This window comes from Lynx canadensis, chromosome C2 (assembly GCF_007474595.2).
Source record: "Lynx canadensis isolate LIC74 chromosome C2, mLynCan4.pri.v2, whole genome shotgun sequence".
NCBI lineage: Eukaryota > Metazoa > Chordata > Mammalia > Carnivora > Felidae > Lynx > Lynx canadensis.
In genome coordinates this window covers 4,877,856-4,905,706 of record NC_044311.2, presented here as the reverse complement: position 1 = coordinate 4,905,706, position 27,851 = coordinate 4,877,856, and the positions used below count along the sequence as shown (strand labels likewise).

Sequence of the window (27,851 nt, the reverse complement as noted above, 5' to 3'; positions counted from 1 at the left end):
GACCGCGAGATCGTGACCTGAGCCGAAGTCGGCGCTCAACCGACTGAGCCACCCAGGCGCCCCTTAACTTCTTTTTAAAGGAAGCATAAATGGCAGATTCCTACGTGGAGGGTAGGACATATGGATCCTTTGGGGGCAACGTAAGTAGGCCGCAGCCCACCCTCATGGTTGAACTCCGTGACAGATTCTGTCGTTTTCCTGTTTCCTGACCTGGACAGAAATGGAAATTGAACCGCTTTTGCCTCAACTGCTTCATTCTGGCTGGGCACAATTGATCAGGAAACACAGTGTCTTGTTGTATTCATTTATGTGGTTAATGAGTAAGTAGAGAATGAGCATATTTTTTTTTTGTATTTAAAAAAATTTTTTTTAATGTTTATTTTTTGAGAGAGAGAGAGAGAGAGAGTCAGCGGGGGAGGGGCAGAGAGAGAGGGAGACACAGAATCCGAAGCAGGCTCCAGGCTCTGAGCTGTCCACACAGAGCCCGACGCGGGGCTCGAACCCACAAACCGTGAGATCATGACCTGAGCCGAAGTCGGACGCTTAAGCGACTGAGCCACCCAGGCGCCCCAAGAATGAGCGTATTTTCACTATTAAAGCTTTCCCTTTTTCTGAGAGGAAAAGCCATTTGGAGAAGAAAGTTTCTGTACCTACACCGAACTTGTTTCCACCTTCTTTTCTTTTCTGCAACCCCCGGTGTAAGAGAATCTCAATCACAGCTTTAAGAAATACCCGCCCTGTCGTGCTGGTCCATGAGTTCTTGTGATGCCAAGTGGATCCTGCCGTCCCAGTGTAATATATTACTACCAAAATGAAAATACCATACAAAAGAGATATTGAGACTCTAAGGACAGTGTTAATTACTGTGCCCTCACTGTGTGCCAAACACCCCTTTGAGTGAACCGCAATCATTTTCCCATTTGCCCCTCACAAAAACCCTTTGCATCCCCACGTCCTCGCTGAAAAGACAGAAGCATGAGTGATTTGCCCACGTTCACACAAGTAGTCAGTGGCCGTGCCAGGGTTCAAATCCAGGTCTGTCTCAGAGTCGGTGGTCATCACCCCTTCAGGTACCACCTCACCTCCAGTGAGTTGAAAGTCAAGCTGAGAAAACTCTTCCTGGCAAAGAGGTGGGGGAAAGTTGGGTTCTTTCCAGCTCCGGAACGTTCTGACTTGTTGGTGTTTCCTGGGTGGCAAACCCTGGACCTATGATCTCCGTTGTGTATCCTGGAGAGTCGGCTCACTTCAGGGGGGCAGAGGCTGCGTTTCCAGGGTCAGGCCTAGCCTAGTGAGAACTCTCCACGTGTGGCCCATTCTGGGGGTTCCTGGGAGGCATAGAGGAGTGGCCCAGGCCCGAGGCTGACTCCATTCGGCGTTCCTCGTCTCTTACAGGGGAGACCGGGGATAAGGTCCCAAGTGCACAGGCTTCCATCGTTTCAAACAGACCCTCCACGATCACACCTACAGACCATAATAGAACCCGTGACCTTCAGTAAAGCTTTGGCGAAGGCCCGTGGGCCCCTTGAACCCATCACGACTGACACAGTGTTGTCATTTTCCTCTTGCAGGACGCGGAAGCCTGTGTGACCATTCTCTAAAATCTTTAAGCTCCAGAATCACGGTGCGGAAGCTGCAAGGCACGTGGCTGCCTGCGGGCCGCGGGAACCTGGAGAAACCACTCCTGGGGCCGCGGGGCTCCGTCGCGCCCGTGCTCGGCCCTCAGAATGGCCTCCACCCCGTCCACGCCGAGAGCAGCCCGCTGAAGCCCAGGGTGGTGACCGTGGTGAAGCCGGGCGGGCACCCGCTCCGGAAGGTCACCCTGCTCCTCAACAGACGGTCGGTGCAGAGCTTTGAGCAGCTCTTGGCGGACATCTCCGAGGCCTTGGGCTTTCCCAGATGGAAGAACGATCGCGTGAGGAAGCTCTTTAACCTCAAGGGCAAGGAGATCAGGAGCGTCTCCGATTTCTTCAGGGAAGGGGATGCTTTCATAGCCATGGGCAAAGAACCGTTAACCCTGAAGAACATTCAGGTAGCCGTAGAAGAACTCTACCCCAGCAAAGCCCGGGCCCTCACCCTGACCCAGCACAGCCGGGCCCCTTCTCCGAGGCTGCGAAGCAGGCTCTATAGCAGGGCTCTGAGAGGGGGTCACCACTGTGGGGAGAGCGACGCGGCCAAGGGCCGCGGGGAGGCTGGCGCGTCCAAGGCGGCCCCCGGGCATCGGGGCCAGGCCCCCGCGGAGCCAGCGCCGGAGGACAGGGCCAGGCCCCAGAAGAAGTGGGTCGGGGGCAGGCGGGAGCCCGAGCCCGCCAGCAGGCCGCCCAGGGAAGCCGCTCTGGACAGACCTGCGAGCGGTGAGAAGCACCTGGGCGTGGAGATCGAAAGGACCTCGGGTGAGATCATCCGGTGTGAGAAGTGCAGGCGAGAGAGGGAGCTCCAGCAGGGCCTGCAGAGGGAGAGGCTGACCCTGGGGACCAGCGAGCTGGACTTGGGCAAGAGCCACAGGTACGAGGCGGCGGCCGAGAAGCCGGTGAGGACCAGGAGCTGCCGGCGGTCGCCCGAGGCCCACCCTGCGGCCGGGGAGGAAGGGGGGAGGGCCGAGAGCCACAGGAGCAGCCCCAGGAACCCCACCCAGGAGCCCCGGAAGCCCGGCAGACACCCAGACAAGAAGGAGGACCGAGACCCCGAAGGTCAGGAAGGGCACGCTCAGGCTGCGGCCAAGGCCCGGAGGGAGCCGGGGGACGCGCCGCCGGTCAGAGAGGAGGGGCTGCGGGACGCGAGGAGGGAGGCCAGGAGCGCCTGCGGGAGCAGGCAGGGCGGCTGGCCGCGGAGGGAGCAGCCGGTGGACCCGGGGGCGCCCCCCGGGCGCCGCGGGGGCGAGCCGGACGCGCACCGGTATCAGCAGACCTGTGCGGCCGCGTCGGGGCCCAGGAAGCCGGCCGCCCGCGGGGACCGGGAGCCCAGGGGCGGCCGGAAGCGGCGGCCCGCGGGCCTCCTGGCGGCAGACGTGCACAAGTTCTACGAGGCGGGCCGCGTGCTCGGGGACGGCAACTTCGCCGTGGTCAAGGAGTGCCGGCACCGCGAGACGCGGCAGGCCTACGCCATGAAGATCATCGACAAGTCCAAGCTCAAGGGCAAGGAGGACATGGTGGACAGCGAGATCCTGATCATCCAGAGCCTCTCCCACCCCAACATCGTGAAGCTGCACGAGGTGTACGAGACCGACGCGGAGATCTACCTGATCATGGAGTACGTGCAGGGCGGGGACCTCTTCGACGCCATCATCGAGAGCGTGAAGTTCGCCGAGCGCGACGCCGCGCTCATGCTCATGGACTTGTGCAGGGCGCTTGTGCACCTGCACGACAAGAGCATCGTCCACCGGGACCTCAAGCCCGAAAACCTGCTGGTAAGCCCTGACTGCCTGGCGGTCGGCAAGTACGCCTCCTAGCGGTTCTCCCCCGCATCCTGGGACGTGGCCCTCGTGCTGCCTTAGCGTTCCCGTTCCGGTGTTTAGAAGCCCGGTCGTCGGTCACAGGCTGCTGAGATGCGTTGGGGTTGATGATTATTGAAAAAGAAACCTTCCAGTTTAGATAAAATGGGACATGCTTTCTCATTCCTGGGAGAAAAATGCTTTCACCTTGACAGTGACCAGGCGGACTTAATTTCTCGGGCATTTGCGCATCGCCTGGTCTGGGGTGGGGGGATATCTACCGGCGGCAGCTTCCCCCTCGGGCTTTGCATCGCCCTCCCACCGGAATGCCCCCTGGCCCTTTGGAAGGTAACAGCTTGTCAAGGGTATTCAAAAGGCTCAGCGCTGCAGGGGGGGCCCTGCGTGAGGCGGCTGTAAGAGGCTGGCCCTGGAGTCAGATAACCCGAGTTTGAATCCTGCCTTTCTGAGTTGCTTGCCGGAGGATAAGTCTTTCACCTCTCTGGGCCTTTGCTTCCTCATTTATGAAAGAGAAATAGCAATAGTACTTGTCTGGCAGGGTTGGAGGAAGACGGGGCACAGGAAAGAGAAGAGCAGGCCCTGATGGCCGGGAGCTGGCCTCGCACGCTCAGCTCGGCCGTGGTGTTCTCCTGGTTCACGTAAACAGGCTCCCAGAACACCACCGTCAGATAAAGATGGGTTAAGACAAAAGCGAGAACCCTTTATAATCATGTCCAAATGCACGTAAAACCAAGATTGCCCAAACCACAAGTAAGGCCCCCGTCAGCTAGTAGGAGGGGCTGCCTCATTTCATTCCTCCCCTCTCCTTGGTAAGAATTACTAAGACACCGAATTGTAGAACGACCCTCCCTTCCTGACAGTGTCCCATTCAGAGCAAAATCCTGCTTTCTCGACCCCTCCCCCAAGTCAGCTAACAAGCCAAATCCTAAGGTAAGTCCTTTGAACACCCTCTTATTTGGATGCCTGGCTCCCCGTGGTGTGCATTCTCTCTTGTAGCAGCGAGTTAGTAAATGCAGTGTTCCTGAACGGCACGCGTGTTCCCGGTGGTCTGTGTTAGGACAGCATGCTTTCACACGGTCACCCTCTGGGACCCTTATCCTACTTCGTTCGTAGCCCTGGTCACCCCCTGATACATCCCGTATTTATTCTTCTGTTTTCTTTCTCCTCTTACTGGAAAGCTCGTTCTATGCCAGCGGGAGCTTTGTTTTATTCAGACTTTACCCCCAAACCCAGAACCGTTCTGTCCCATGGTGGACCTTCTTTGAATCTTAGATGAATGAGTGAACTCGGACCATAGCACGCTGCCCCCACAACAGCGGGCATTCCATCAGCGGTGGCGACTGTCGTGCTTTAGAAATGACTCGGATGTTAAGGTGGATGTCAGGTGCAGGCATCCAAAGCCACATTGCTGCAGATAGAGCAGTTGGGAATGGGGAACACGATTTCGATGAGCCACGTTACTTTTTCTTTCTGGCAGCACGTGAGCTTGCTTTCTTTCATTTCGTGGCCGTAGACCCAGCCTGGGAACATGCTGCCACGGGGCATTCATCTGTCCGTAAACTGCTCCCACACGCAAAAGAAATACCGAGTGAATCCAGCCAGTTAGCTGGCGAAATGAGGTCTGTGTTGACCACCCAGTCAAGCAACCTTGGTTTTGCCTGAATTTAAGAGAACTGAAGAAGCAATCTGGTTGCCTGAGAGATCTGCATTACTATCCGATGGCTCCCTTTGAAGAAATTTCCCTTCAGCGTTAGGGAGGTGTTCTCCTCCTCTCTTCACTTGATTCCTGATTGCTTCTTCTGTCTTCTGGGTCTGAGCCCCGGTGTTCTCCATCTGTGGGGTGCCGTGCGCTGTTTATAACGGACGCTTTGGAATGAGCCTCTGATGTTTTACTGAATTGTCTAGGCAGAAGAGATTCTGCTTAGAGGCCCGGGTGGGTCCTCCCTGAGCTGAGCATTTTGGGCATATGCCTACTAAAGCATTCTAACGCTGATACAGGTTCTTGAATATGTGGACTGACATAATTTATCCTATAGGATTGTTTTCTTTTGGGGTCAGTCATCTAAGCTCGCGTCTTCTCAACAAGGTCCCAGAACCATGTGTTGAACCAGCTCATCTCTTGCGCCACAGAGGCTCTTAACTTGTGTCAAGGGACTCACTTGTCGGCAGTTTTTACTTTTGTTTATTTTTTGTTTGTTTATTTTTGAGAGCGAGTGAGTGGGGGAGGGGCAGAGAGAGAGGGAGAGGCAGAGGATCCCAAGCAGGCTCCGCACCGTCAGCGCAGAGCCACATGCGGGGGCTCGAAGTCGCGAACTGTGAGATCGTGACCTGAGCCGAAACCGAGAGGGAGACGCTCAACCCACTGAGTCACCCAGGTGCCCCTACTTGTTGGCAGTTTTTAAAATGGAGAAAGCACCGGTTTAGGTTTCAGGGAGAAGTTTTTCCTTGAGGAATTAGAAGTGCGAGGAATGTTTCGCGTGGACAGGCTAACTGCCTCTGAGAAGTCGTTTGGCAACCCTTCATGGATTTACATGTCAGTACAGGTGTGTTTTTAGTGCCCTTAAGGGCAGCGAAGTGTGTGTGTGTGTGTGTGTGTGTGTGTGTGTGTGTGTTCTGAGAGGCACGTTTTTCAGTCTCAGTACATGACTTACTTATTGGTGTGGATTGTAACTTGTATTTAGACCCTTCTCTTTTCTGATCTCAAAGAAAGCCCACTTCTTCTTTTTTTTAAAATGTTTTTTAATGTCTATTTATTTATTTATTTATTTATTTTTAAATTTTTTTTAACGTTTATTTATTTTTGAGACAGGGAGAGACAGCATGGTTGGGGGAGGGTCAGAGAGAGAGGGAGACACAGAATCCGAAGCAGGCTCCAGGCTCCCAGCTGTCAGCACAGAGCCCAACGCACAGCCTGAACCCATCAACCATGAGATCTTGACCTGAGCTGAAGTTGGACGCTTAACCTGTGAGCCACCCAGGTGCCCCCCTCCCTTTTTTTTCTTTTCTTTTTTTTTAAATAAAACCTTTTGTGTGTGTGTGTGTGGTCGTACGACTCCTCAGAAACTGCAAGAAGATACATATCTGAGCCATCTTTTGTGAAATACTTTAATATCTTTTCTGTCCTGCAGTTTGTCAGGTTGCATTTATCTGAAAATGAACAGGTCCGTCGCATTTATAGGCCATATTGGTTCTGTTTCTGGGTGAGTCAAGTTCAACGTGTTGTTATGTCAGAAGTCTAAATGGTCTCTAATGCCAGTGTTTATTGGCTTTTCAGACAGAGCTCTGGATAGTGCTGGATCTGACAGTGGACTTGTGGTCTGGGTTTAGAAGGTCGTCCTCTCTAAATTTGCTGGTGCGATAAACACGCCACAAACTTGCCTGGTCTTCTAAGATCTACTCTTCCTGAATATGACCAGGCTGGCCACTGTTCATCAATTGATGTTCTTCAGGTGCCCTTCATTTAGTGTTTTGCACTTGTACGGAGCCTTGCGTTATCAAGGTGATTCTTTCTTTGTCCTTCAGCGGATGGCTACTGTCTGAGTTAAGACCTGACCTTGCTAAACTTAGGAAAGCGCTTTCATGTTAGAACTAACTTCGGATTCCATGAGTGATTATAACTGTTGCTTCTTTTAGAGACTTTCTGAATGTGCCCAGAGCTCCTTAGGACTATAGCAAGCTTCTCATGTTATTTTAATCAACAGAAATATTTGTGTCTAATAATTCGGCCCCAGGGTACAATTTTAGGCCTGTATTACTGAGTTTATCCCTCTCTACCGATCACATGTCCTGATAAGACGCCTCTTCCCCTTGGGTTATCTCGACTCCTGAGATCTTGCAAGAGAAGTTTTAATTATGAGAACTTCCAGCGTGCAGAAATGTTAATTGCTTCTTCTGCCAGCGTGTGCTCCCTTGGTGGGGTTGGAATGTGCTGTGTGGTGTTGACTGGGCCCTGGGAGGAGGGGAGGGGGCAGACAGGAGCCAGAGAGGTGAGGAGGACTGGGGCAGCCCACACAGCCTGGGGAGTGGCTACTGGTGGCTACTTCCGGCCAACAACTGAGACACCGTGGTGAAGAAAGCTGAGGGTGTGTCAGATGTGAGCACAGGCCATTTGAGGTCATCTGTCCCACAGAAGGGCAGGGTTTGGCTTTGGAAACGGGCTGAAAGGCAGGGGCTAGGCGGCAGGCACTGTCGCCCTGAAGTGTTTGAAGCAGAGACCCTCGGAGTCCAGGGGAAATGGTGTGGGGACAGGTCCCAGCTCATCAAGGATAAAGGTTGTGCTCTTTCTGGCCTCTCGTGGGTTGTGGGAAGGGAACAGACTTTTCTAGATTTTCTGAATGTGACTAGGACAGATCAGAGACCGACGTCCCCAAGGGTGGTAAGGAAGATATGGAAGGTTAAAAATAATGGCTCAGAGCCCAGAGCCTGCTTCAGATTCTGTGTCTCCCTCTCTCTCTGCTCCTGCCCCACTCACACTCTGTCTCTCTCTCCAAAATAAACAAACATTAAAAAAACGGGCAAACGCACATCTTGCCCATTTTCCCTCGGAAATAACCCTGTCCAGTCACTTTGTGTGCTCTAGTTCTCTAAGTTCTTTTTCCCACTTCTACTTTGATGCGCAAGAAGGACTCAGCGATCAGTGCTCTGCTAGCAGTTAAACGGTGCGCGGTTCTCCCTCACCAGCAACACGACTTCTCTGTCCCAGCTCCAGTTTCCGTCTCCTTTCCCCATAGCGTCTGAGACGGGTGTCCAGGTCCTCTCCTTAATGGTCCAGGCATTCACACATGCATTTATACACCCGTTGCATTAATTAAAAATTGGAGGACTAGGAAGCGTATCTTGTTAAGGTATACTTAGCACCATCAAGAAATGGGGATTTCAGCAATCACACGAAGTCACTAAAGCAAAAGCACAGTGATACAAGCCTTTAGGCCATTGGCCAGTATTGATCACGTCGGTGAGAAGACGGGTTTATAAGAGCTAGAACTCATCTCAAGAACCCCAGGGTGAATTCCACAGGAGACATCGAGAGTTACGACTTCAGGTTTGTATCCATGAGAGTGGTTCTCGGCCTCCGTGTGAACAGTTTCCAGGAAAATAAAAAGTGTCCGTAGAGTGAACCCACATATGTGACTTGACCACAGAGCCGGAAGTTTCAGGAGATTTAAGTCGTCACAATTCTAGATACTGGGTCATTTTGATAACCGAGGTTTTCTTTCCTCTGTTTCTTTTGAAAGAGTCACCTACAACCGTCGATGTCTCATAATATACTGCAGACAGTAGATTATCAGTAATGGAGGCACCTTTAAAACCTGATTCAAAGTTATCAACCTTGTTGAATCTCTTCTAAAATTGTGACTTCATTCCCCCCAAGGGTCCTGAAGTTCAAATCATTTAGTAAAGGTAAATATTACAGCAGTCTGTCGTCCTCTCAATACTTGTGTTCACGTGTGTTGTTGTCGCTCCAAGAGACTGATGGCGTGTGAGCCATTTGAGGGTCTGACGTGAAGTTTCTTAAAAATCTCTGTTTTTGAAATGCCCTTCCCCTGGGGAAGCAAGTTGATAAATCTCTTCAGGACATTCTGTGTGCGTATGGATACTGTTGATCCCTCCCCGACCTTTCATTGGCAAGGAGAGTCCACTTTTCCGTGTCTGGACAGAACCCTTCGAATCCTTTCAGCCGGTTGGATAGAACATATAGAATCAGGTTAAAGGACGATGTGTCTACGAATCTATGAGGGCAGCATGCCCAGGCATTTGGCTCCAGGTGCCTTCTCAAGATGCTAAATTGGCCCTCTGGGAACCGTCTCTGATGTTTTGACCTTGTCAGATCCCAGGGTACCCCTGGAGGCCCATGAATAAATAATGGCGACCATGACAATAATAATTCTGTTTCTAATAACTTTGGCTTTCTTTACTGGGGAGGACCTCGACCGTGCGAAGTTTGACAAATTACGTGCGTGGCCCTGTCATTGTGGGCTTGGTGTTTTATGTCGGTTCATTAGCTTTTTCTGGGAGGGAGTTGGAAGCAGGAACACAAAGATGTGTGCCCGTGCAGGTACTGCCTGCGTCTGCGTCCAGGGGAGCCAGACGCGTCGTAAGGGCCGAGGAGCGGATAAAGAGACGGAGAGGACCCCCTGACTGGCTCTCCTGGTGACAGCGGACCTACCTTCCGGCTGTGGCAGGACCACCTGACTACAGTGGGCTAAATCAGCACTTCTCAACCCGTCTTGTGCACCGGAGGCACCTGGATCTTGATGAGAGGCGGATGCTGATTTCGTGGGTGTGGGCAGGAGCCTGAGACGCTGCAGTTATAATAAGGCCCAGGGGATGCTAAGGGTCGGAAGAGCACACCTTGCGGGACAAGGGCTCCGACAGCGGAGGCCTCTAGTTGTCTCACGTGACCAGAAGCTTGGAGACAGGTGGTTACGGGGATGGTTAATGGAGCAGGTCAAGCACGTCCAGGCCATTTTTGCCATTTCTCTCAGGGCCCCCAAATGTCTACCGCTCTCCACGGATCGCATTGTCACAGCCACATAAACGGCAGGAAAAGTAGGGGGTAGACTCTTGCTGGCCTTCTCCCTTTTGAAAGTCGAAGAGAATCTGCCCCCTCGGCACACCCCCCGTTCTAGCTCATTGGCCAGGACGCATCACGGGGCCTCCCTTGGAAAAGAGGCATGGTCGCGGTGATGGACTTGGGCCCAGTCACAATGGGCCCACCTTTCCTCGTGCAAGTTGCCCGGCGGCTGGGTGGAGTCTGGGTTCTGTGGGAAGGGAGGGGAGCCTGCGGAAGGGGGGGCACGAGCCGTGGCCACCCTACAGCTCAGAGTGGGCCTGGGAACCGGCGGTGCCTGGAGACGGGGGTGCACACACGGTGCGTTGCCTCTGCAGACTTCTGTGTCTTCTAGAGCCGGCGGGACAGCTAGGGAGGAGGTGACCCAGCCAGCAGGCCCTGCCGGCCCGTGTATCCTCCTGTGCCAGCCAGTTAGGGAAGGGCTGTCTATGTTTCCGTGTCACATGGCCCTGCGGGGAGTATGGGTCTTTGGCCACTACACGTTTCCGCCCTGTTGCTTATGCCATGGCCTGTGTTTTAGCCTCACCTCGGCCCCCCGACCAGGTCCAGTGAATGGGGCATGAGAAACTTTCAAAACACCCATTTTCCTAGCCTAGGACACTTTGGAGATGTTCACTTGTGCTTTGTCTTGGGGACTCTGCCCAGTGGCCAGGCCCTTAGGTACCCTTCCCTGTTTGGAGGGTTTGGGTGGGGACGTAGAAACCACCCACCAGCTGTTTCTTGAGGTCACTGAAGACAGTGTGCTCCTGGAGTGGGTGGGGGAGGGGGGACCACCCACGTGGGCCCCTCTGGGTCTCTCCGCCACTCAGCATGGGGCTGGCTCAGGGCCATTTTTGGGGTGGCCTCCCTCACTCTTTTCTCCATCTCTATTGTGGGATTATAGGGATGATTCTGAGTCCTCTTAGGAGGTCTCGGGGACTGCTGGTTGTAGGGCAAATCTGGGAGACTATACCCTTCAGGAAGCCGTAGATAAGACGTGCCTGCCAGACCTGTTTCTAGAATCACCCAAACTTCATGGGTAATTTCTCTGGATCTCTTGGGAGGCTCCCAACTTCACGAAAAGTTGGGCCTCCTCATCCTGTGGGACAAGGCATCTCTCAAATGCTTTCCAAAACTTCCTCTCAGCCTGCTTTCGTTTAGACGGGCTCAGCAAAAGGCAAGGTGGAGGCCATCTGGCTCTTCTGGTGGCAGCAGAGCTAAAACCGAGACCCAGGTAGTTTCAGTCCTAGTTCTGAGCTCTTCCGCAAGATGCGTGCAGCCTCTCGCATCTTTGCAAGACCTTCGACGGTTCCGTTGCTTGACTTTGGGTTGAATGATTTCCTTGGAGAGTTCTATACCCGAGTGTGGACTTTGCTCCTCGAGAGTCGGGGAGCTGGGTCGGTTCCGGTATCGGGGAGACCGAGAAGCTGGTGGGGAGGAGCGCAGTCTTCGTGTTTCCATACGAAGAGACAGCAGAGTGCGGAAATCACGCGCTAGTCCGGGCATTTGGAAATATCCTGCTGCTTACCTCCGTCGTGTCCTCTGCCAGGGCGTCATCACTCTAGTCTGAACCTGATGCTTGTGGCCCTATTTCTGTCGTTCTCCACCAGGATTCTCAACTGTGCCGCTGTGCCTGCGTTTGGGCAGGACGACCGTGCTGTGGGGGCCCGTCCTGGGCATCGTAGGTTTGGCAGCCTCCTGGCATCCGCCCCCCAGAGGCCAATAGCATCCCCCCGAGTCGTGACAGGCAAAGATGTTTCCAGACAGTCAGGTATCTCCGGGGCGGTGGTGGTGGAGGACCCCCCTGCCTGTACTTGTAATGCTGTGACGTTGACTCTTCGCTCTGTGCTCCCCCCACCCCAGGAACCCACACCCCATTAGAACTTTCCTGTCACGTGATTGTAGCACATTGCTTGCTGCTCTCTGCATCTTGCAGTTCCACAGAATTCTCAGGTCAACTCTGAGGAAGGCTTCGTTACTTGCACGTACACGTGGGGAAACTGAGGCTACACTAGGCTGAGGGGCTTGCGGGAGGTCCCCCAGCTGAGAGCGTCTGGCCGCGGAGCCTGGGGTGTGGTCCAGTGTCTGGTTCAGATGTGGCCCGCCCCGCTGGTGGAGTGGCTGGTGAGCCGGAGATGTTTCCTGGGTCACACGGGGTGGGCTCCCATTTAGCCGCTTACTTCAGGTCACCACCTGGTTGTCTGATGTGATGGGCGTCTCGCTCCCAGGATGTCAAAAGCTGGGTTTCACCCGGAACCTGCTTCTCTCCGGACTTCTCTAACCCAGAGGCTGGCTCCGTCATCACAAAAACATACGTAATATTCTCCCAACTTAAGAAAACGAAGCCTTGTCTTCTCCACATCCCCCTTCAGCTGTTACCCCACTTTATGAACTACACACACACACACACACACACACACACCCTGAAACGTGTCTGTACTCACCATTTGTAGTTTTCCATGTTCCATTCTGTCCTGAGCTCCAGCCAGGCGCTCACCCCCTACTGTGCCGAAACCACCCTTTTCTGTCACAAAGATGGGGCCTCCACCCACCCAGCTGCTCACGGCAGGAACCTAGAGTCGCCCTGGAGCCCCTTTCCCCACCCTCCCCATTCAAGTCTTCTCTCCGCCCTTAGGTGGGACATTTCTCCCCACCTCCCCTCTACCACCCGAGACCAAGCCACCATCATCTCCTGCTGGGACTATTGCAGTAGCCTCCCTGCTGGTCCTCCTTCTTCCTCTAAAGGCCACCTTCCTCAAGGAGCCTGAGTGATCTTCTCCAAATGTAAATCGGACCCTGTAACTCCTCTGCTTAGGGCCATCACTGGCTTTCGGTTACACTCAGAATAAAAGCCAAGTTCATTTCTGTGGCCTCCAAGGTCTTGCACGATATAGCCTCTGGCTTCCTCTTAAAGCTCCACTCCGAACACTGACGCCTTCACTCACTCTGCTTCTGCCCCTACTTGCTGTCCCTCCTGATATGTTGGATGCATATCAGATGTTAATTAAGTAGAAAAGAACTAGGATGAAGGCCTATCATTGGCCTGTCATATGACAGTTCCCAGGAAAGACTTTGTTTTCACTAACGTTTTCAGTCACTCTTTTGTATTGCTGTTGACACGTAAATTGATTTTAGGCATTGGTATTTCAGTGTGAATTGGTTTTTAAGATTATCTAAGTCCACATAGCCAGTCGAAGATGGAACCTTGGAGGGAAGAGGCCAGAAGGACCCTGAAGGATCAAGAAGATAAGTAGGCTTCCCCCCCTCTCAGTTTTTCTTACGGCAGCTACTTTCTGTTTACCATCTGTACTCTGCTGCCACCTTCTGTTCGGAGGTGAACATTACAAGATCACATTTAAATGGAGGTACCATTTTGAAGGGGGAGGAGGCTGTTCGTTGTTCGGAAAAAGAAGGATTTCTCTTGAATCTTTGAGACCATCCAGATGGTTTATGGCTGCTTATGTAAATAACATGGACCACCTGGATTCAAATCGGGGAACCTTGGCGTGGCTGGCAAAGGAGGTGACGGATGCAGACGGATCGGCAGTCCAGATGGCACCGTGCCATGCAAATTCATCCCTAACACCTTGGCGGTTGGAGGGCGGCTGAAAACACAGCCCAGAAAGGAACACGACCCGGGGCCGTGGGTTTCAATGGACCAGAATATAGAGAAATGGAGATGTGGGTGAGACAAGTTCAGATGTGCGCACTGGGGCTGTGGTGGGCCCTCAGCCAAACCTCGCCCCCTAAGGTGTAGGGGAGGAATAAAACCTTTCTTCCTCCACCCTCCTGGGTTCTTTGGCAGGGCCCTGGAAATTAAGTTGACAAAAGACAGATTAACGAGAAAAACAGAGGGCCTGTGTGCATCATTCACACGTGGGAGAAATTCAGCGATGAGTAACCCAAATGGCGAGTTGGAATTAGGGGCTTTTAGAAGCATCGTAAAGGAACAGTGAGACTTCAGAGAAGTGCCAAGATAAAGGAAAAGGGGTTTTTAGGCTTTTAGGAGCAGCAAGTTACGGAAAGTAAAATCGTGGGAGAACTAGCGGGAGACAGGAGTTGTTTAAGAAGGTTTCTGTGCCGAGTCTTCTCTCAGCGCCTCTCTGGCCTGGCCAGAGCGTCTGGTGATTTACAGTGGTCTGCCCTGGGGCAGGGAGGACACCTTCCTCACCGGAGACTTTGTGTCCTGCTTTTAAGTAGAAAGGGGAAGGTCAGAGAGTACTTCTTGTCCCTGCTGTTTCTCAAGGGTCTTCAGCTCAAGAGAATCAATATGTCAAGGTGGCATAATTTGAGGTAACATGTTCTGATCCACTGCGAAGGCTTTCTGAGGAAGGGGCATCAGAGAGGGACACTGAGTGGAGTCTTTGGCTGTCTTTTTTTTTTTTTTTTTAAGTTTATTTATTTTGGAAGAGAGAGACACGCACACGCAGAGAGAGAGAGGGTCAGAGAGAAAGGGAGAGACAGAATCCCAAGCAGGCTCTGTGCTGTCAGCGAGGAGCCCTACCTGGGGCTTGAACTCCTGAACCGTGAGATCATGACCCGAACCGAAGTCGGATGCTTAACCAACTGAGCCACCCAGGTGCCCCTCTCTGGCCGCCTTTATGGCAACCCAGTGTCCCGTCCACTGAGAGGCCTGAGGTCTACTGTCCTGATGAAAACACACCTGGCGTGTCGTGTTCATTCCTGGGTGTTCTTTGTTAAAAGAGGCATCGAGGAAATGGGAGACGATCCAGAACTTGACTGTGCACACGAACCGCCCTGGGGTCTTGTTGACATGCATGGATCTGGGGCAGCCTAGATTTCTAACCAGCCCTCAGACAATGACAGTGCTCTTGGTTCAAGCAGTGAACTTAGTGTGGGAAGGAGCAAGGAACGGGTGATGGTCAGGAGGGTAGGTCTTATAAGGATCAGGTGAGGATCCTCGGATGTGAAGTTAGAGAAGGCAGAGGTGACCTGGGGATCGTGATACCAGTTTCCCATCTTTGGGAGGACCGTGCCCTTCTTCAGCATCACCCCCGAGGGCAGGCTTAGAAAACAGGGTAGGGGGTAGAATTTGGAATCAACGTAGGGGTGAACCTCTTCACAAGTCACGCTGGCCATTAATGGGCTGAACTGCTGGATCAAGTTGTGGAATCTTTTCCGGGTGGAGATTTCAATCAGAGGTAAACAGTACTTGGTACAAGCTCCTGTCTGGGTGGAAAGATCTGGTGGTTTCAGAAGTCCCACAGAGGCCAGGAGGAAGAATTATCGCGGGAGGATGTCACTCATTTGATTTCGAGATTATGATAGGTCTTGCTCGGAAGCCAGGAATGGTAGGTGCCTGTTAACAAAACAAAACAAAACAAAACAAAACAAAACAAAACAAAACTCACACAGTCAGTGCATGATCTTAAAGGCAATTAAGCTGCTCATGTAGGTGACATAAATGAGAAGCCTCGAGTCCCACTGAGGATGTGCGACTGAAGGATTGTGACATCCCTGCTGACAGCAGAAGCTGGAGACCGGGGAATTAAAACCACGAGTGGTCTCGAGCCACTTTCTGGAAGGGACAAGGGGCCCCACAGATCTTAACCACGCCCGGGTCCCAGCGCCTGCTGTTGGTGGTGCTGTGGGCATGATCCTTGCTGTGGCCAAGAGAGCGGCACGAAACCGGGAAGAGGCCAGGGGCAGCATAATATGTTTCAGAAAGGCCACGAAATAATGTAAAACACAGATCTGGTGTATGAAACTGTCAGCATCAGCATCTGGACATCTAATATAATAAATGTCCAGAATAAAAGATGGCCTCTCCACCATGTTGAATCTGGTGGGTCCTTCAGTTGGGCCAGGTTTGGAGTTGGGGGTGGGGGGAATAGTTTCTTTCACATGGGGCTACATATTTCATTGTGGGCTATTAAATCAACCAAATGCTTTTATTGCTGATCATTTGGTTGGGAATATTTACAAATGTTTGCGAGGGACGTATTTTTCTCAGCGATTACCCAGCAAATGTGATTAATGTAGATGATCCATCTGGAAACTCTCGGCACCGCACTATGTTTTGTCCTTCCCTTCCAAACTAGATTTTCTAGTCTAGGTTACTCTGATAATTACCTCCCTGTCTCCTTCCAGGCTGTATCCGTCTCGATACGCAGAGCAAAACCGAATCAAGTTTTTGTCTACGTCTGTGACTTCCCCTTCGGTTAGGTTAATTATGGAGGCATTGATTAGGTGGCCCTGGGGTGACTCAGGCTCAGCAATTAAGACACACGTTCTGCTTACAGAGACGTAAGCTCACTGGCAGGATCCAGAGCCAGTTCAGAGAGCTTACTCAATGCTGGCGGAACCGGGGAGCGCTGCCTGCCCCGGATTTTTGGGTGTTGCCTTTCCCTTGGCTCTGTTGGGGCTCAGGGAGAGCTGGAATCTTCCCATTGCCCTCGGCACCCCCCAAACACTGCTGGGAGCACTGGGGGCCTTCGCCCCTATTCCAGTAGAGATGTGCGAGCCTGTGCCCGCAAACAAGTTGATAATTGCTCCTACAGCTCCTATAGGTGGCCTCAAGGAGCCTCTTGCCTGGGGTGATACCAGCCAGGCTTGTCCCCTGTTTTACTGTCGCTCGGTAATTAACCGCTCAGCTGGCCTGTGCCCTGAGCAGTCAGCTTCTATGTAAGAGTGGGGACCGGGGGTGGAGCAGAGAATGGCCCAGGGCCGTGCCTGGTTTGGAGAGGGAAAATATCAAGGACGGCTTCTGGTACTTCCATTTTGCCGGAAGGCAGTCCTGCTCTCCAAGAGGTCACGAAGGCGAAAACAATAGGGTTTACTTCACAAACACTCGTGTCGTGGTTCTTAGGAGCCAGGCGCTGTTTATAACACCTTAGAAATAAATAAATAAATATATATATATATATATTTAAATTTTTATTTATTTTTCAAGGAGAGAGAGAGACAGAGCGTGAGCTGGGGAGGGGCAGAGAGAGGGAGACACAGAATCCGAAGCAGGCTCCAGGCTCTGAGCTGTCAGCATCGAGCCCGACGCGGGGCTCGAACTCACAGACCGTGAGATCATGACCTGAGACGAAGTCTGATGCTTAACCAACTGAGCCACCCAGGCACCCTGCACCTTCGAAATATGAATTCACTAAGTTGTCATTACACATCCCATTCGCCCCTTACTTTACAAATGAGGAAGTGGATGCACAGAGAGGGCAGGTTGCTTAGCCAGTTACACAGTAAATGCTGAGCTGGAGTTGAACCCTGGCAGGGGGGCTTCAGAGTCTGTGCTTGCGACGCTGACTCTTCCCGCCAAGGGTTATTTCCGTGCAGGCCATGAGGAAGCCCGCCCAAGCCTTCCCCCCGCCTGCCTGCCATCACCCCCCTGCCCGCCATCGCCCCGCAGAACCAAGAGGCAAGGGGACCAGAGGCACACCTCTGCCAGGAGGGGGCAGAGCTAGTCTCTCAACTCTGAATTTTACCAAGTTGTTACAAAAAAGGGCTTTTGCCATGGACCCCTTAGATGGCGCTGGGTCCAGGAAGGGTGCCTCTAGGGGCGTCCCTGGGGCATTTCTGCTGTGTGACCAAGATCCCCAGAACACTGGCTGGCTATCTGGGTTTCAAGACAGCAATAGGGGCCATAAATTTTGTTTTGTTTTTAATTTGAGAGAGAGAGAGAGAGAATGCATGCATGTGAGCAGGGGCAGGGGGAGAGAGAGAGAGAGACAGAGAGAGAGAGAGACAGAGAGAGAGAGAGAAGGAGAATTGCAAGCAGGCTCCACACTCAGTGCAGAGCTGAGCACAGGGCTCGATCCCACGACCCTGGGATCATGACCTGAGTCAAAAATCAAGAGTTGGAAGCTCAACTGACTGAGCCACCCAGGTCGCCCTTTAATTTGTTTTTTTAAGTGGAAAGTGAAAGTTTTATTGAGAACTTGCCTTGGAAAAAAACCCCAAAATATAAGTGTATGTAATCTTATATTTAATAAAACTTATGCTTTAATTAAAACTATGCGTTAATTTCTCCCCCCAGCTTAATTGAGGTATAATTGACAAATACAATAGTAATATTCTTAAAGTATTCAACGTGATGATCTGATGCGTGTATACATTGTGGAAGGATTCCCACAATCCAGTTAATTCCCACATTCATCACCTCATAGAGTTACCTTTTGTTTTGTTTTGTTTTTGGTAAGGGTGTTTATTAGCAAATTTCAAGTACACGATATGGAATTATTACCCACAGTCACCATCCTGTACATTGGATTCCCAGAACATATTCAACTTTTTTTTTAAGTTTGTTTATTCATTCTGAGAGAGAGAGAGAGAGAGAGATTGAGAAAGAGAGAGAGGGAGAGAACAAGCAGGGGAGGGGCAGAGAGAGAGAATCCCAAGCAGGCTCTGAGTTGACTCGGGGCTCGAACTCACAAACCGTGAGATCATGACCTGGGCCGAAATCAAGAGTCAGACACTTCCCCGACTGAGCCACCCAGCGCCCCCAGAGTATATTCATCTTATGACTGAACGTTGGTACCCTTGGACCACCTTTCCCGGTGCCCCATCCCCCCCCATCCCCGCCCTGGTCCCTGGCGACCATTCTTCTACTCTTTGTAAGAGCTGGACTTCTTCCATTTGTTTTTCAAGACTCCACTATTCTCTCTTCCCTCTTGTGGATGACTTCTCCTCTGGGCCTGAGACCTCGACAGCCCCAAGTATTGTCCTTTCTATTGGGAGGCAGGGCGCCAGGCAGGATGTGGTCGTGCGGGCTGCCGGCACCTTTCCCAAGAGGCAGACAAGGCCGGAGGAAAAGATACCACGCTCCCAGAATCCGCCCTTCAAAGCGCCCCGGTGGAGGCCGTGCGGCCTTCTTGCCGTGACAAAATGAGGTCAGAGTGATCGCTGGCTGGCAAGGCTGCTAAAGGGGCTTGGAACACCTTCCCGAGGTGGAAGCAGCATCTTCCAGGTGTGCTCAGACAGGCGGCCAGGGGTAGCCCCAGAGCGGGGCCCAAGCGGGGCCCCGAGCCGCGTCAGCCGGAGGAGTGGGAAGCAGGCAGGTATCGCCCAGGCGTGCTTCGCTCCCCGCCTCCTGGGAATGAGGGGCTGTGGGGACCCTTTGGCTTGGGCCTTTATTTCTTGGTGGCTTGGGACTTCGTCAAGGTGAGACTCCTATGGGGAAGGCAACTGCTTGAGTCTTAACATTGTCCGATGTGTTTGTCGAACAGACCTGCTGCGGGCTGCCTTTCTGCATTGCTTATTTGGGTACAGCGCGTATGGAAGAAGGTTGGAGTTTTGATGCGCCCGATTCAACCCTTCCGCAAAGTGGAAAACGGCCTCCATAGCATGGAGGGAACCAGTGCATCGTTTACTTGCTGCAAGATAGGCTAGCTTTGCCCCCTCACACGATGTCTGTACCTTTATCCGGTCTTGCGGGGTGGTCCAAACACCTGCTATGCTCACCTCTTGAGATTCATTTCTTCTAGGTGAAGCCCCGCCTCTTCCTAACACATCATCTAGCACGCATATGACCTTGAGGGTGAAGGAGGACGGGACTCATTGACCTGGCGGTGGGAATGGGTTTACCAGCCATCAGAAAGCCAGTCACCAGGATTTGTTTGAAAGAGGGAGACTCAGGCGGGATCCCCTTTGACGAGGACAGAGGAGGGCAGCGGTTCTCCGCGCTCATTTCAAAGTGGTGAGGGCGGCCGTCTTTTCTGTGTTCTCAAAATGACTGATTCTGCCCTTCTCTAAAACCCGATGGAAATGGGGTCTCAAGGAAGAATCAGAGCTGACTTCTTTTGCCGTCGTGAAAAACGTTAACAGAGCCCAGTGTATCAGTTCACATACGCAGGAATAAATCACAGTTCAGTAGCATTAATTCTGCATTACGTGCAGACAAGGACAACCACCTCATCCTGATTTGCCCGAGGCTGTCCCAGTTTTAACATCCTGGGGACCCTTCAGCCCCCGGCAGCTTGGGACCGTGGTTACTCTCGATGAGAACTTTGCAAGATAGATTATGGACACTGAATGGAACTCCAGACATAAGCCTTCTTGCTGGAAACGATCACCACCCCCCCCCCACTTCTTTTTAAACAAATGAGAAAACAGAGGCTTCGAGTAGTAAAGAAATCAGTCCACGACCGTCCAGCGGCAAGTCTGGGATTCAGAATTGAAGACTCCAGGTCTGTTTGGTCCTTAACGCCTCCCGCTGCCCCCAAATTAGGGCCTGTACTTAGCCTGTTCCACTGCTTGTCTGCTTCTCTCCTTCCAATTCTTACTTCTTCCCCTTTCTTTTTTTCTTCTGCCCAGACTCTGCATTACCCGCCAGGAATTCTCTAGTCCTCCCTAAAGCTAGTCGGTGCTCAAAAAATCATTGATCCTTGTGCTAACTCAGTGGTGCCCAATGGAAGTGTCTGTGATGTTGGACATGTTCGCTCTGTATTTGCACCATTCAATATGGTAGCCATTAACCATCCGTGGCTCTTGAGCACTTGAAAGGTGGCCAGTGCATCTGAGACGCTATATTTTCGATTTGATTTGATTTTAATAGCCATCGGTGGCAATATGGTGCTACCATGCTGGACAGCACGGGGAGTCTAACTCCTTCGTTTCTTGGTTGAAAAGGTGAGCGAGCACCTGTCCCTGCAGTCAGGTTGGGCTTATCGACGACGAGCTCCTCTAGGTTTATTGTTTGCTTATCCTGACCTTGAACGGTTGTTGTCTCATTCACTTTCCTTCTTCGCTCTCATCACGGTTTTGGTGATTTGGGGTTTTGTGTTCTGACAGGTTCAGCGAAATGAGGACAAATCTACCACCTTGAAACTGGCTGATTTTGGCCTTGCAAAGCATGTAGTGAGACCTATATTCACCGTGTGTGGGACTCCGACGTATGTAGCTCCTGAAATTCTCTCCGAGAAAGGTAGGTGTTATACATTGCCCCGTGGGACGCTAGCTCCCTTACCAACAGATGTTTTATTTTGAATATTTCATGTTTTCCACTTTTCAATACGGAGCAGTCGAAAATCTCAGCGTGTTGGCACCCAGCTGGCACTTGGATTTTAACGGGAATATTTGAAGCTGATCTTGACCAAAGCACGTGGACTTTTTCCTCATCGGGGCAGCCCTCGTAGAGGAGGGATTCGGGTGTGTGTGTGTGTGTGTGTGTGTGTGTGTGTACGTTGGCAGAATCGTGAGATGATGGAAAATTGGCTGGGGAACTCAAGCGAGCAAGGCCATTTATGCCACTGGCCCCAGGATACCTCTAATGGGAGAAAATTGAAGTGGTTCTTATGGTAAGCACCTTACAAATTTCTCCACCAACCTTGCATTTTAAGGAACAAGGTGTCCCATTTCAAACCCCGTGAGTAATATTTATTACCGGTTTGCATATACAGTATGAAGATCCAGTGAACGGTTTTTAGTGACACATTCTGTAAAGTGTATAAAAGGAGACTGTTATTATTATTATATGGCTCCAAATACGTGAATGACCATTTAGCCCCCATGGCACTTTGAGAGAGATCCATTTAGGCCCTGTGTGTAAGATGGGAAAGCTCGGGATGGGTTGTGGGGTCAGTGGGGAAGATGGGGAAACTCTGGACGGGTTGTGGGGCCGGTGGGGAAGATGGGGAGACTCTGGACGGGTTGTGGGGCCAGTGGGGAAGATGGGGAGACTCTGGACGGGTTGTGGGGCCGGTGGGGAAGATGGGGAGACTCTGGACGGGTTGTGGGGCCGGTGGGGAAGATGGGGAGACTCTGGACGGGTTGTGGGGCCGGTGGGTAAGATGGGGAGACTCTGGACGGGTTGTGGGGCCGGTGGGGAAGATGAGGAGACTCTGGACGGGTTGTGGGGTCGGTGGGGAAGATGGGGAGACTCTGGACGGGCTGTGGGTGTGGTGGGGAAGATGGGGAGACTCTGGACGGGTTGTGGGGCCGGTGGGTAAGATGGGGAGACTCTGGACGGGTTGTGGGGCCGGTGGGTAAGATGGGGAGACTCTGGACGGGTTGTGGGGCCGGTGGGTAAGATGGGGAGACTCTGGACGGGTTGTGGGGTCGGTGGGGAAGATGGGGAGACTCTGGACGGGTTGTGGGGCCGGTGGGGAAGATGGGGAGACTCTGGACGGGCTGTGGGTGTGGTGGGGAAGATGGGGAGACTCTGGACGGGTTGTGGGGCCGGTGGGGAAGATGGGGAGACTCTGGACGGGTTGTGGGGCCGGTGGGTAAGATGGGGAGACTCTGGACGGGTTGTGGGGCCGGTGGGGAAGATGGGGAGACTCTGGACGGGTTGTGGGGCCGGTGGGGAAGATGGGGAGACTCTGGACGGGCTGTGGGTGTGGTGGGGAAGATGGGGAGACTCTGGACGGGTTGTGGGGCCGGTGGGGAAGATGGGGAGACTCTGGACGGGCTGTGGGTGTGATGGGGAAGATGGGGAGACTCTGGACGGGTTGTGGGGTCAGTGGAGAAGATGGAGAGACTCTGGACGGGTTGTGGGGCCAGTGGGGAGAAGGGAGAGAGTTTCCCAGCAGCAGCATGGGGAAAAGGTAAGACAAGGAGATGGGAATGTGCGTGGGGATTGGGTGGTAGAGACATTAAGAAGACTGGTCTTCTCGGTGTTGCAGAGGGAAGTTCAGTTGGCTTAATGGGGTCGAGCCTGGGGTCTCCACAAGCGGGGAGGCTGAGGAGAGGAATTTGGACTCAGCGTGGCCAGGCAGAGTAGCCATGGCGGTGTGGAGACAGACAGGAGAATGCTGAGCAGAAGAGACGATGTTAGTGGAGGTGTCGATGAGCTGGGTAAGAGAAGAAGGGAAGCGGATAGTCTACCTGGACGCTTAGGGAAACCTCGGCACTGGTGCTGGTTCCAGCTAAGATCGGGTGTTAGAAAGAAAGCTGCCTGGGGAGATGGGGGTGGATAGGTTAAAATTTTAAATGCACCGACTTGGTAGCGATGTGAGAATGGACACTTGGGGTTGTCCACTTGGCGGGGAGGTCAAGTCCTGGGCTGACCGTGCCTTTTTGAGACTCCTCGACTCAGGAATGGCAGCCCAAGCGGGCGAGGTAGCGAGCCCCGCATGGTACCAGCAAGGGCATCTGGGGGAAGAGTCTGGAGGGAGGCCAGGAGTTGGGGGATGAGCGAGAGAAGGATGGGTTAGCGGGGGACAAGGCAGTGGAGGCAGGAAGAGGAAGAGGAGAGTACTACGTCATGGAGGCCGGCGGGGGCGGGGGGCGGGGGGCAGATTTCAAGATGGGAGGCTGAGCCGAACCAGACCCTCCTGAGCAGGAATTCTAGAACAGAACTGAGAAAAGACCAGTGAAGTGGGCCAGAAAGAGGTCAGGAATGATTTGTTTCTCTAATAATTTTCTGCTGACTTGTCTTGACAACATTGCTCTGGGGCTTAATAATGAATTCATAAGAATTATTAATTTGGAATAACTTCCAACCTACAGCTGCCGACAGTTTTCCTTTTCCAAAGGTAAAAAGTTGCAAAGTGTTTGCAGATGTATATACTGCTGTTTACAGAGTGTTGTGACGACGATTGGGCAGTTCTAGCAAAAACCGTTATTGTTTATTTCTTTGCGCATTTAGTTTCCAGAAAGTTATTTCAAGCATATACTAAGAGAGGTGCATAAATATTTAATAGGTAAGGATGTTCGCCACAGGATTACTTACAGTGTAAAAAAATTAGGGAACACGTACATTACATCAGAGAGGATTTATTATATCAAGGGAATACTAACAGCTCTTAGAAATCATATTCCTTAAAGATTTTTAAATGTTCTTTATGGGAAATTCCTATATAGGAAATACCATGATATATTGAGTGTGTGAAATAAGGTATAAGATATGGACAATGTGATTTTAATCTTATTACAGAAAATACAAGTGTGAAACGTGTGTTCATGGGAGATACAGGTAGTAATGTCAGTCTTTTTATAATCATAGAAGAGAGTCAGTAAAAAAATGTATATTAATACATATTAAATTTTTTCCTAATGTTTATTTATTTTTGAGAGGGAGAGAGAGAGAGAGAGAGAGAGAGAGAGAGAGACAGTGTGAGTTGGGGAGGAGCAGAGAGAGGGAGACCCAGAATCCGAAGCAGGCTACAGGCTCCGAGCTGTCCGCACAGAGCCCGACACGGGGCTCGAACTCACGAACCGTGAGATCCTGACCTGTGCCAAGTTGGATGCTTAACTGACTGAGCCACCCAGGCGCCCCAGTAAAAATACTTTTTAACTGTGAGGAGACGATGAATGCCTGGGACGTAGAGGCTGCTGGTGCAGACCAAGCCTTCTCGAAACATCTCTGGTGACGGTTTTAACTTTTCTAATATAGTGGGGACCCTGCTACAGGGTGACTAGATCACCGCTCGTGCCACATGCGAGTTACCACGTGTGTTCGACAACCCCGAACTCTGACGTCTATACTCCCTTCATGGAGATGTGTCCTCGATCATGCAGCCGGATGTCACAGTCGTGCCAGATTGCTCTGACCCAGCCTGGCCTCCGTTTCGCTTGTGTCTCTGCCCGTCACACAGGTTACGGGCTGGAAGTGGACATGTGGGCCGCGGGCGTGATCCTCTACATCCTCCTGTGTGGCTTCCCCCCCTTCCGCAGCCCGGAGCGGGACCAGGACGAGCTCTTCAACATCATCCAGCTTGGCCGCTTCGAGTTCCTGGCCCCTTACTGGGACAATATTTCTGACGGTGAGATTGGGGCTTCCCCGAGCAGGAGGAGAGGGGACGTGGGAGCTGGAGCCTGTCCCGGGTTCTGGCCGCAGAGCAGGTTTTAGGTGTGGAACGAGACGCGCAGAGGGCCCACTGCAGAACTGGGCACAGCCGCGGGCCGTTGACAGGTGCCTCCTGCTTTGTCTCCTGGAAGCTTCCTGAAGATTTCTTCGTGTGGCTCTCTGGAAACATGACTCGCTTTAGGTTCAGTGAAAAAGTTTGACCGCTGGTTGCAGTCACTAGATAACTTTTTCTTAAGGCAACGGAGGACCCTTAGAACGGAAGAATGTCGACAGCGCAGATCCCTCATGTGGAAAGATCCAAGTCCTCTCGTATATAGACGTGCTGTGAATTGAACAGACTAGGAGTGCGTATCTCGCTCGTGAACAGCCAGGGGTCCTGGAGGGGTATACGTGGGACACAGGGGCTGTGGCGGGTAGGGCGTGAAGGCCTCAGCTACTTTCAGTGGAACAGAAGCACGTGGGGTCTTTTTGGCCCTTTCAAATGCAACTTTCCCCCTTTTTGCTACTGATTGGTTGGTATCGCCCAGCGCCCTTGCAGAATTGGGAACTAGACGTTCAGGGAGTTTGAGTCTTCGAGTCTTTAGCTTAAAACGTAGCAGCGATAACTTTAGTTTGCCTCGATTTTCCTCCGACCACGTCATCTAAGACTAGTTATCAAACTGCCCTCACCCCCAGCCTCAGTCTCCTTACTTGGGGTTGGGAGATGAGGGAAGGAGAAAGCTTCATTTTTTTCCTGAAAAAATGGTGGAGTGAGGGTCTTGAGCTGATCGAGCCAACGGCGACTTGGGAACTGAAGAGCTGAAAATCATTTTAGAAAGTTCTGTGCAACAGAGTCCTTAGATTTGGGTATGGTGGCCCCTGCCCTGAGCCCCATACCTTAGAGGGCCCTGCTCTGGTTACACCTGCCCCACAGAGTGAGGAGACTCTGGAGCCAAGGACATGTGTCTCCCCAGAGCCCAGATTCCCTCCGCTTCTAGATCCCTTAATCAGGACCCCAGAATCCCCTGGCCAAATGGCTCAGGCCCACTCCCAAGACTGGGGAGACCTCTTTTCCCAGCCACTCCTCACAGTGAGCCAAGGGGCGCCTGTTCAGAGGGGTAGAGAGACCTTGGACATGTGACCAGGTATCCAGTCGTCCACACCTGTCCATGTGAGTCCGAGAATTTCCAGTTTAAACCTGACCTGCTCCCCGCTGAGTCCTTTGAGGATCTTGACGGAGTGATGCTGGCCGGATGGGTACCAGGGCACTTTGTGGGCGGAGCTTGTAGTGGGTGGGGCAGGAGAAATCCTGTGGCTTCCAGGCCCAAGAGGTGGTTGGGCAGGGGTGTGGAGGTGGGGCTGATTGGTGGCTGATGGAGAGCCAAGGGTCATCCCCCCAAGAAGGGTTCTCACGTGTTTGAAAAGGAGGCTCAGGGAGCTGGCCAGGGAGAGCCAGCAAGTCCCAGGAGGAGAAATCTTTTCTCCTCCTCGCCTGCCCCCTGGCCCACCAGTTGCCACATATCTCTAGAAGCAGTCATGGTCTTGGGCAGAAAATGAAGTTCATTTTGAATTTGTGCTCTTTTTTACTCCGGCTTCTTTCACACGTTTCTCAGTTTTGTCAATGTGAAGGCATATTTACCAACCTAGGGAGATTGAACGTATTTTACTTAACAGCCCGACGATCGATTTCACAACTTAAGATCCATGGACATAGGGTAGGTGGCCCCCGTTTGTTCCCTTGCACTGGGCGCCGTGGCTATCACGGGTGGGGCCTGGCCTGTGACGCTAGAAATGAACAGTCGTCCTCTAGAGCTGTGCTGTCCCAACGTGGTAGCCCGTAGCTGCACGTGGCTACGGAACTTTACGTGTAGAGTAGCTGAAAGTAAACAGAAGAAACGTTCAGTTCCCCGGTCTCGCTAGCCGGATTTCAGACGCCCAGTGGGTAGTGCAGACCTGGAAGGTTCCCAACATCACGGAAAGTTCTGCGGGTGAGCACGGCTGCAGCGTAGCTCGGGTGGTGCTGACACAGATGATTGTGCTCTTATCTCCTGCGTGGGGAGAACCATTTCGGAGGCACCTTTATTCACTTCTTTCCCCCTCCTTCTCTCACCTCAACAGCTGCCAAAGATCTGGTGAGCCGGTTGCTGGTGGTGGACCCCAAAAAGCGCTACACCGCCCACCAGGTCCTTCAGCACCCCTGGATTGAAACGGCGGGAAAGACTAGCTCGGCGAACCTACCAAAGGAGGTGCCCCCCAGCAGTGAGGGGCACGTCCGGAGCCAGCACAGGCGGTCTGCGGAGAAAGCCTTATAGCCCCCGCCTCGGATACCGGTCAGCCTCCTTCTCCCCCAAGGACAGAGAAGGAGCTAGAAGTCCAGGAGACAGACAGAATCAGGAGGGGGGGAGAAATGCTTCGTACGTTTTAAAGCGTATTTTACAAAAACAAACTTGAGTCTTAATGTTACATGTTGTACCATATTTTTAGATTTGTATATTTGGAGACTTTAATACATTTTGGGGGCGGGGGGCGGGGAGGCTGTCGGTGAGGACTTCTTGGTAATAATGCTGTGTTTTGCCTCCTCCTCGTAACCCAGTCCATGGTATACTACCTGAGTGGTGCTTACCAGGATCTGAACTCCCCCTGCGAGGTTAACAAGGCAAATCGTGCTCTTTCTCTGTTAATAAAACGTGCTCTGACTGACAGAAGTGGGTTGTATTCTGCTTGCTTCTTAATGCTGGTGATGGGAGCCTGGGAATTCTAGTTTAGACATGCTTCCTAAAACCGATGTGACTACATGTAAAGGTCGTGATGGACACTTGACTAACTGGCAGGACGCGTTTATTTGGGATGCGCTCGTCTCGCTGTCCAGCGTGTCCTGAAAATCCATTCTGGTGCTGTCGGAGAAATGGAAAAAAAAGAAATCGTTGATTTATTCTTGCCCCTTCAGTACCCCTTTATTCTGTTTTTCAGCCGAGCGTACCTGAGCCTGAGTCATTTGCACATGAAGTTAGGCACCCAGGCTGTGACTGTGTTAACATTTTCAGATCACCCGGGAGCCATTTACTGCATTAATATGTCAGCGATGCAGTCAGTGGATTACACTCAGGCTCGAAGTTGCTCAGAGAGTTCAGGCACGTTCCTGCCTGCAGGGCAGACACACGGAG

General features: G+C 52.2%; 1 protein-coding gene across 1 annotated transcript; it reads left to right on the top strand.

The window, feature by feature from the left end:
• The first annotated feature begins 1,675 nt into the window (after window positions 1-1,675).
• DCLK3 (doublecortin like kinase 3) lies at window positions 1,676-27,392 on the top strand. Its single transcript, XM_030330573.1, has 4 exons — window positions 1,676-3,403; window positions 20,751-20,883; window positions 24,497-24,664; window positions 26,806-27,392. The coding sequence occupies exons 1-4, from the start codon at window positions 1,994-1,996 to the stop codon at window positions 26,997-26,999; spliced, it is 1,905 nt and encodes a 634-aa protein (XP_030186433.1). The 5' UTR covers window positions 1,676-1,993; the 3' UTR covers window positions 27,000-27,392.
• Window positions 27,393-27,851: the final 459 nt, after the last annotated feature.

Bases quoted from the DNA above. Each gene is read 5' to 3' on its own strand.
- DCLK3 (XM_030330573.1), top strand. From the start codon at position 1,994: ATGGGCAAAGAACCGTTAACCCTGAAGAACATTCAGGTAGCCGTAGAA. The intron at 3,404-20,750 runs GTAAGCCCTGAC...GTGTTCTGACAG, and splicing joins TCAAGCCCGAAAACCTGCTG to GTTCAGCGAAATGAGGACAA. The intron at 24,665-26,805 runs GTGAGATTGGGG...TCACCTCAACAG, and splicing joins CTGGGACAATATTTCTGACG to CTGCCAAAGATCTGGTGAGC.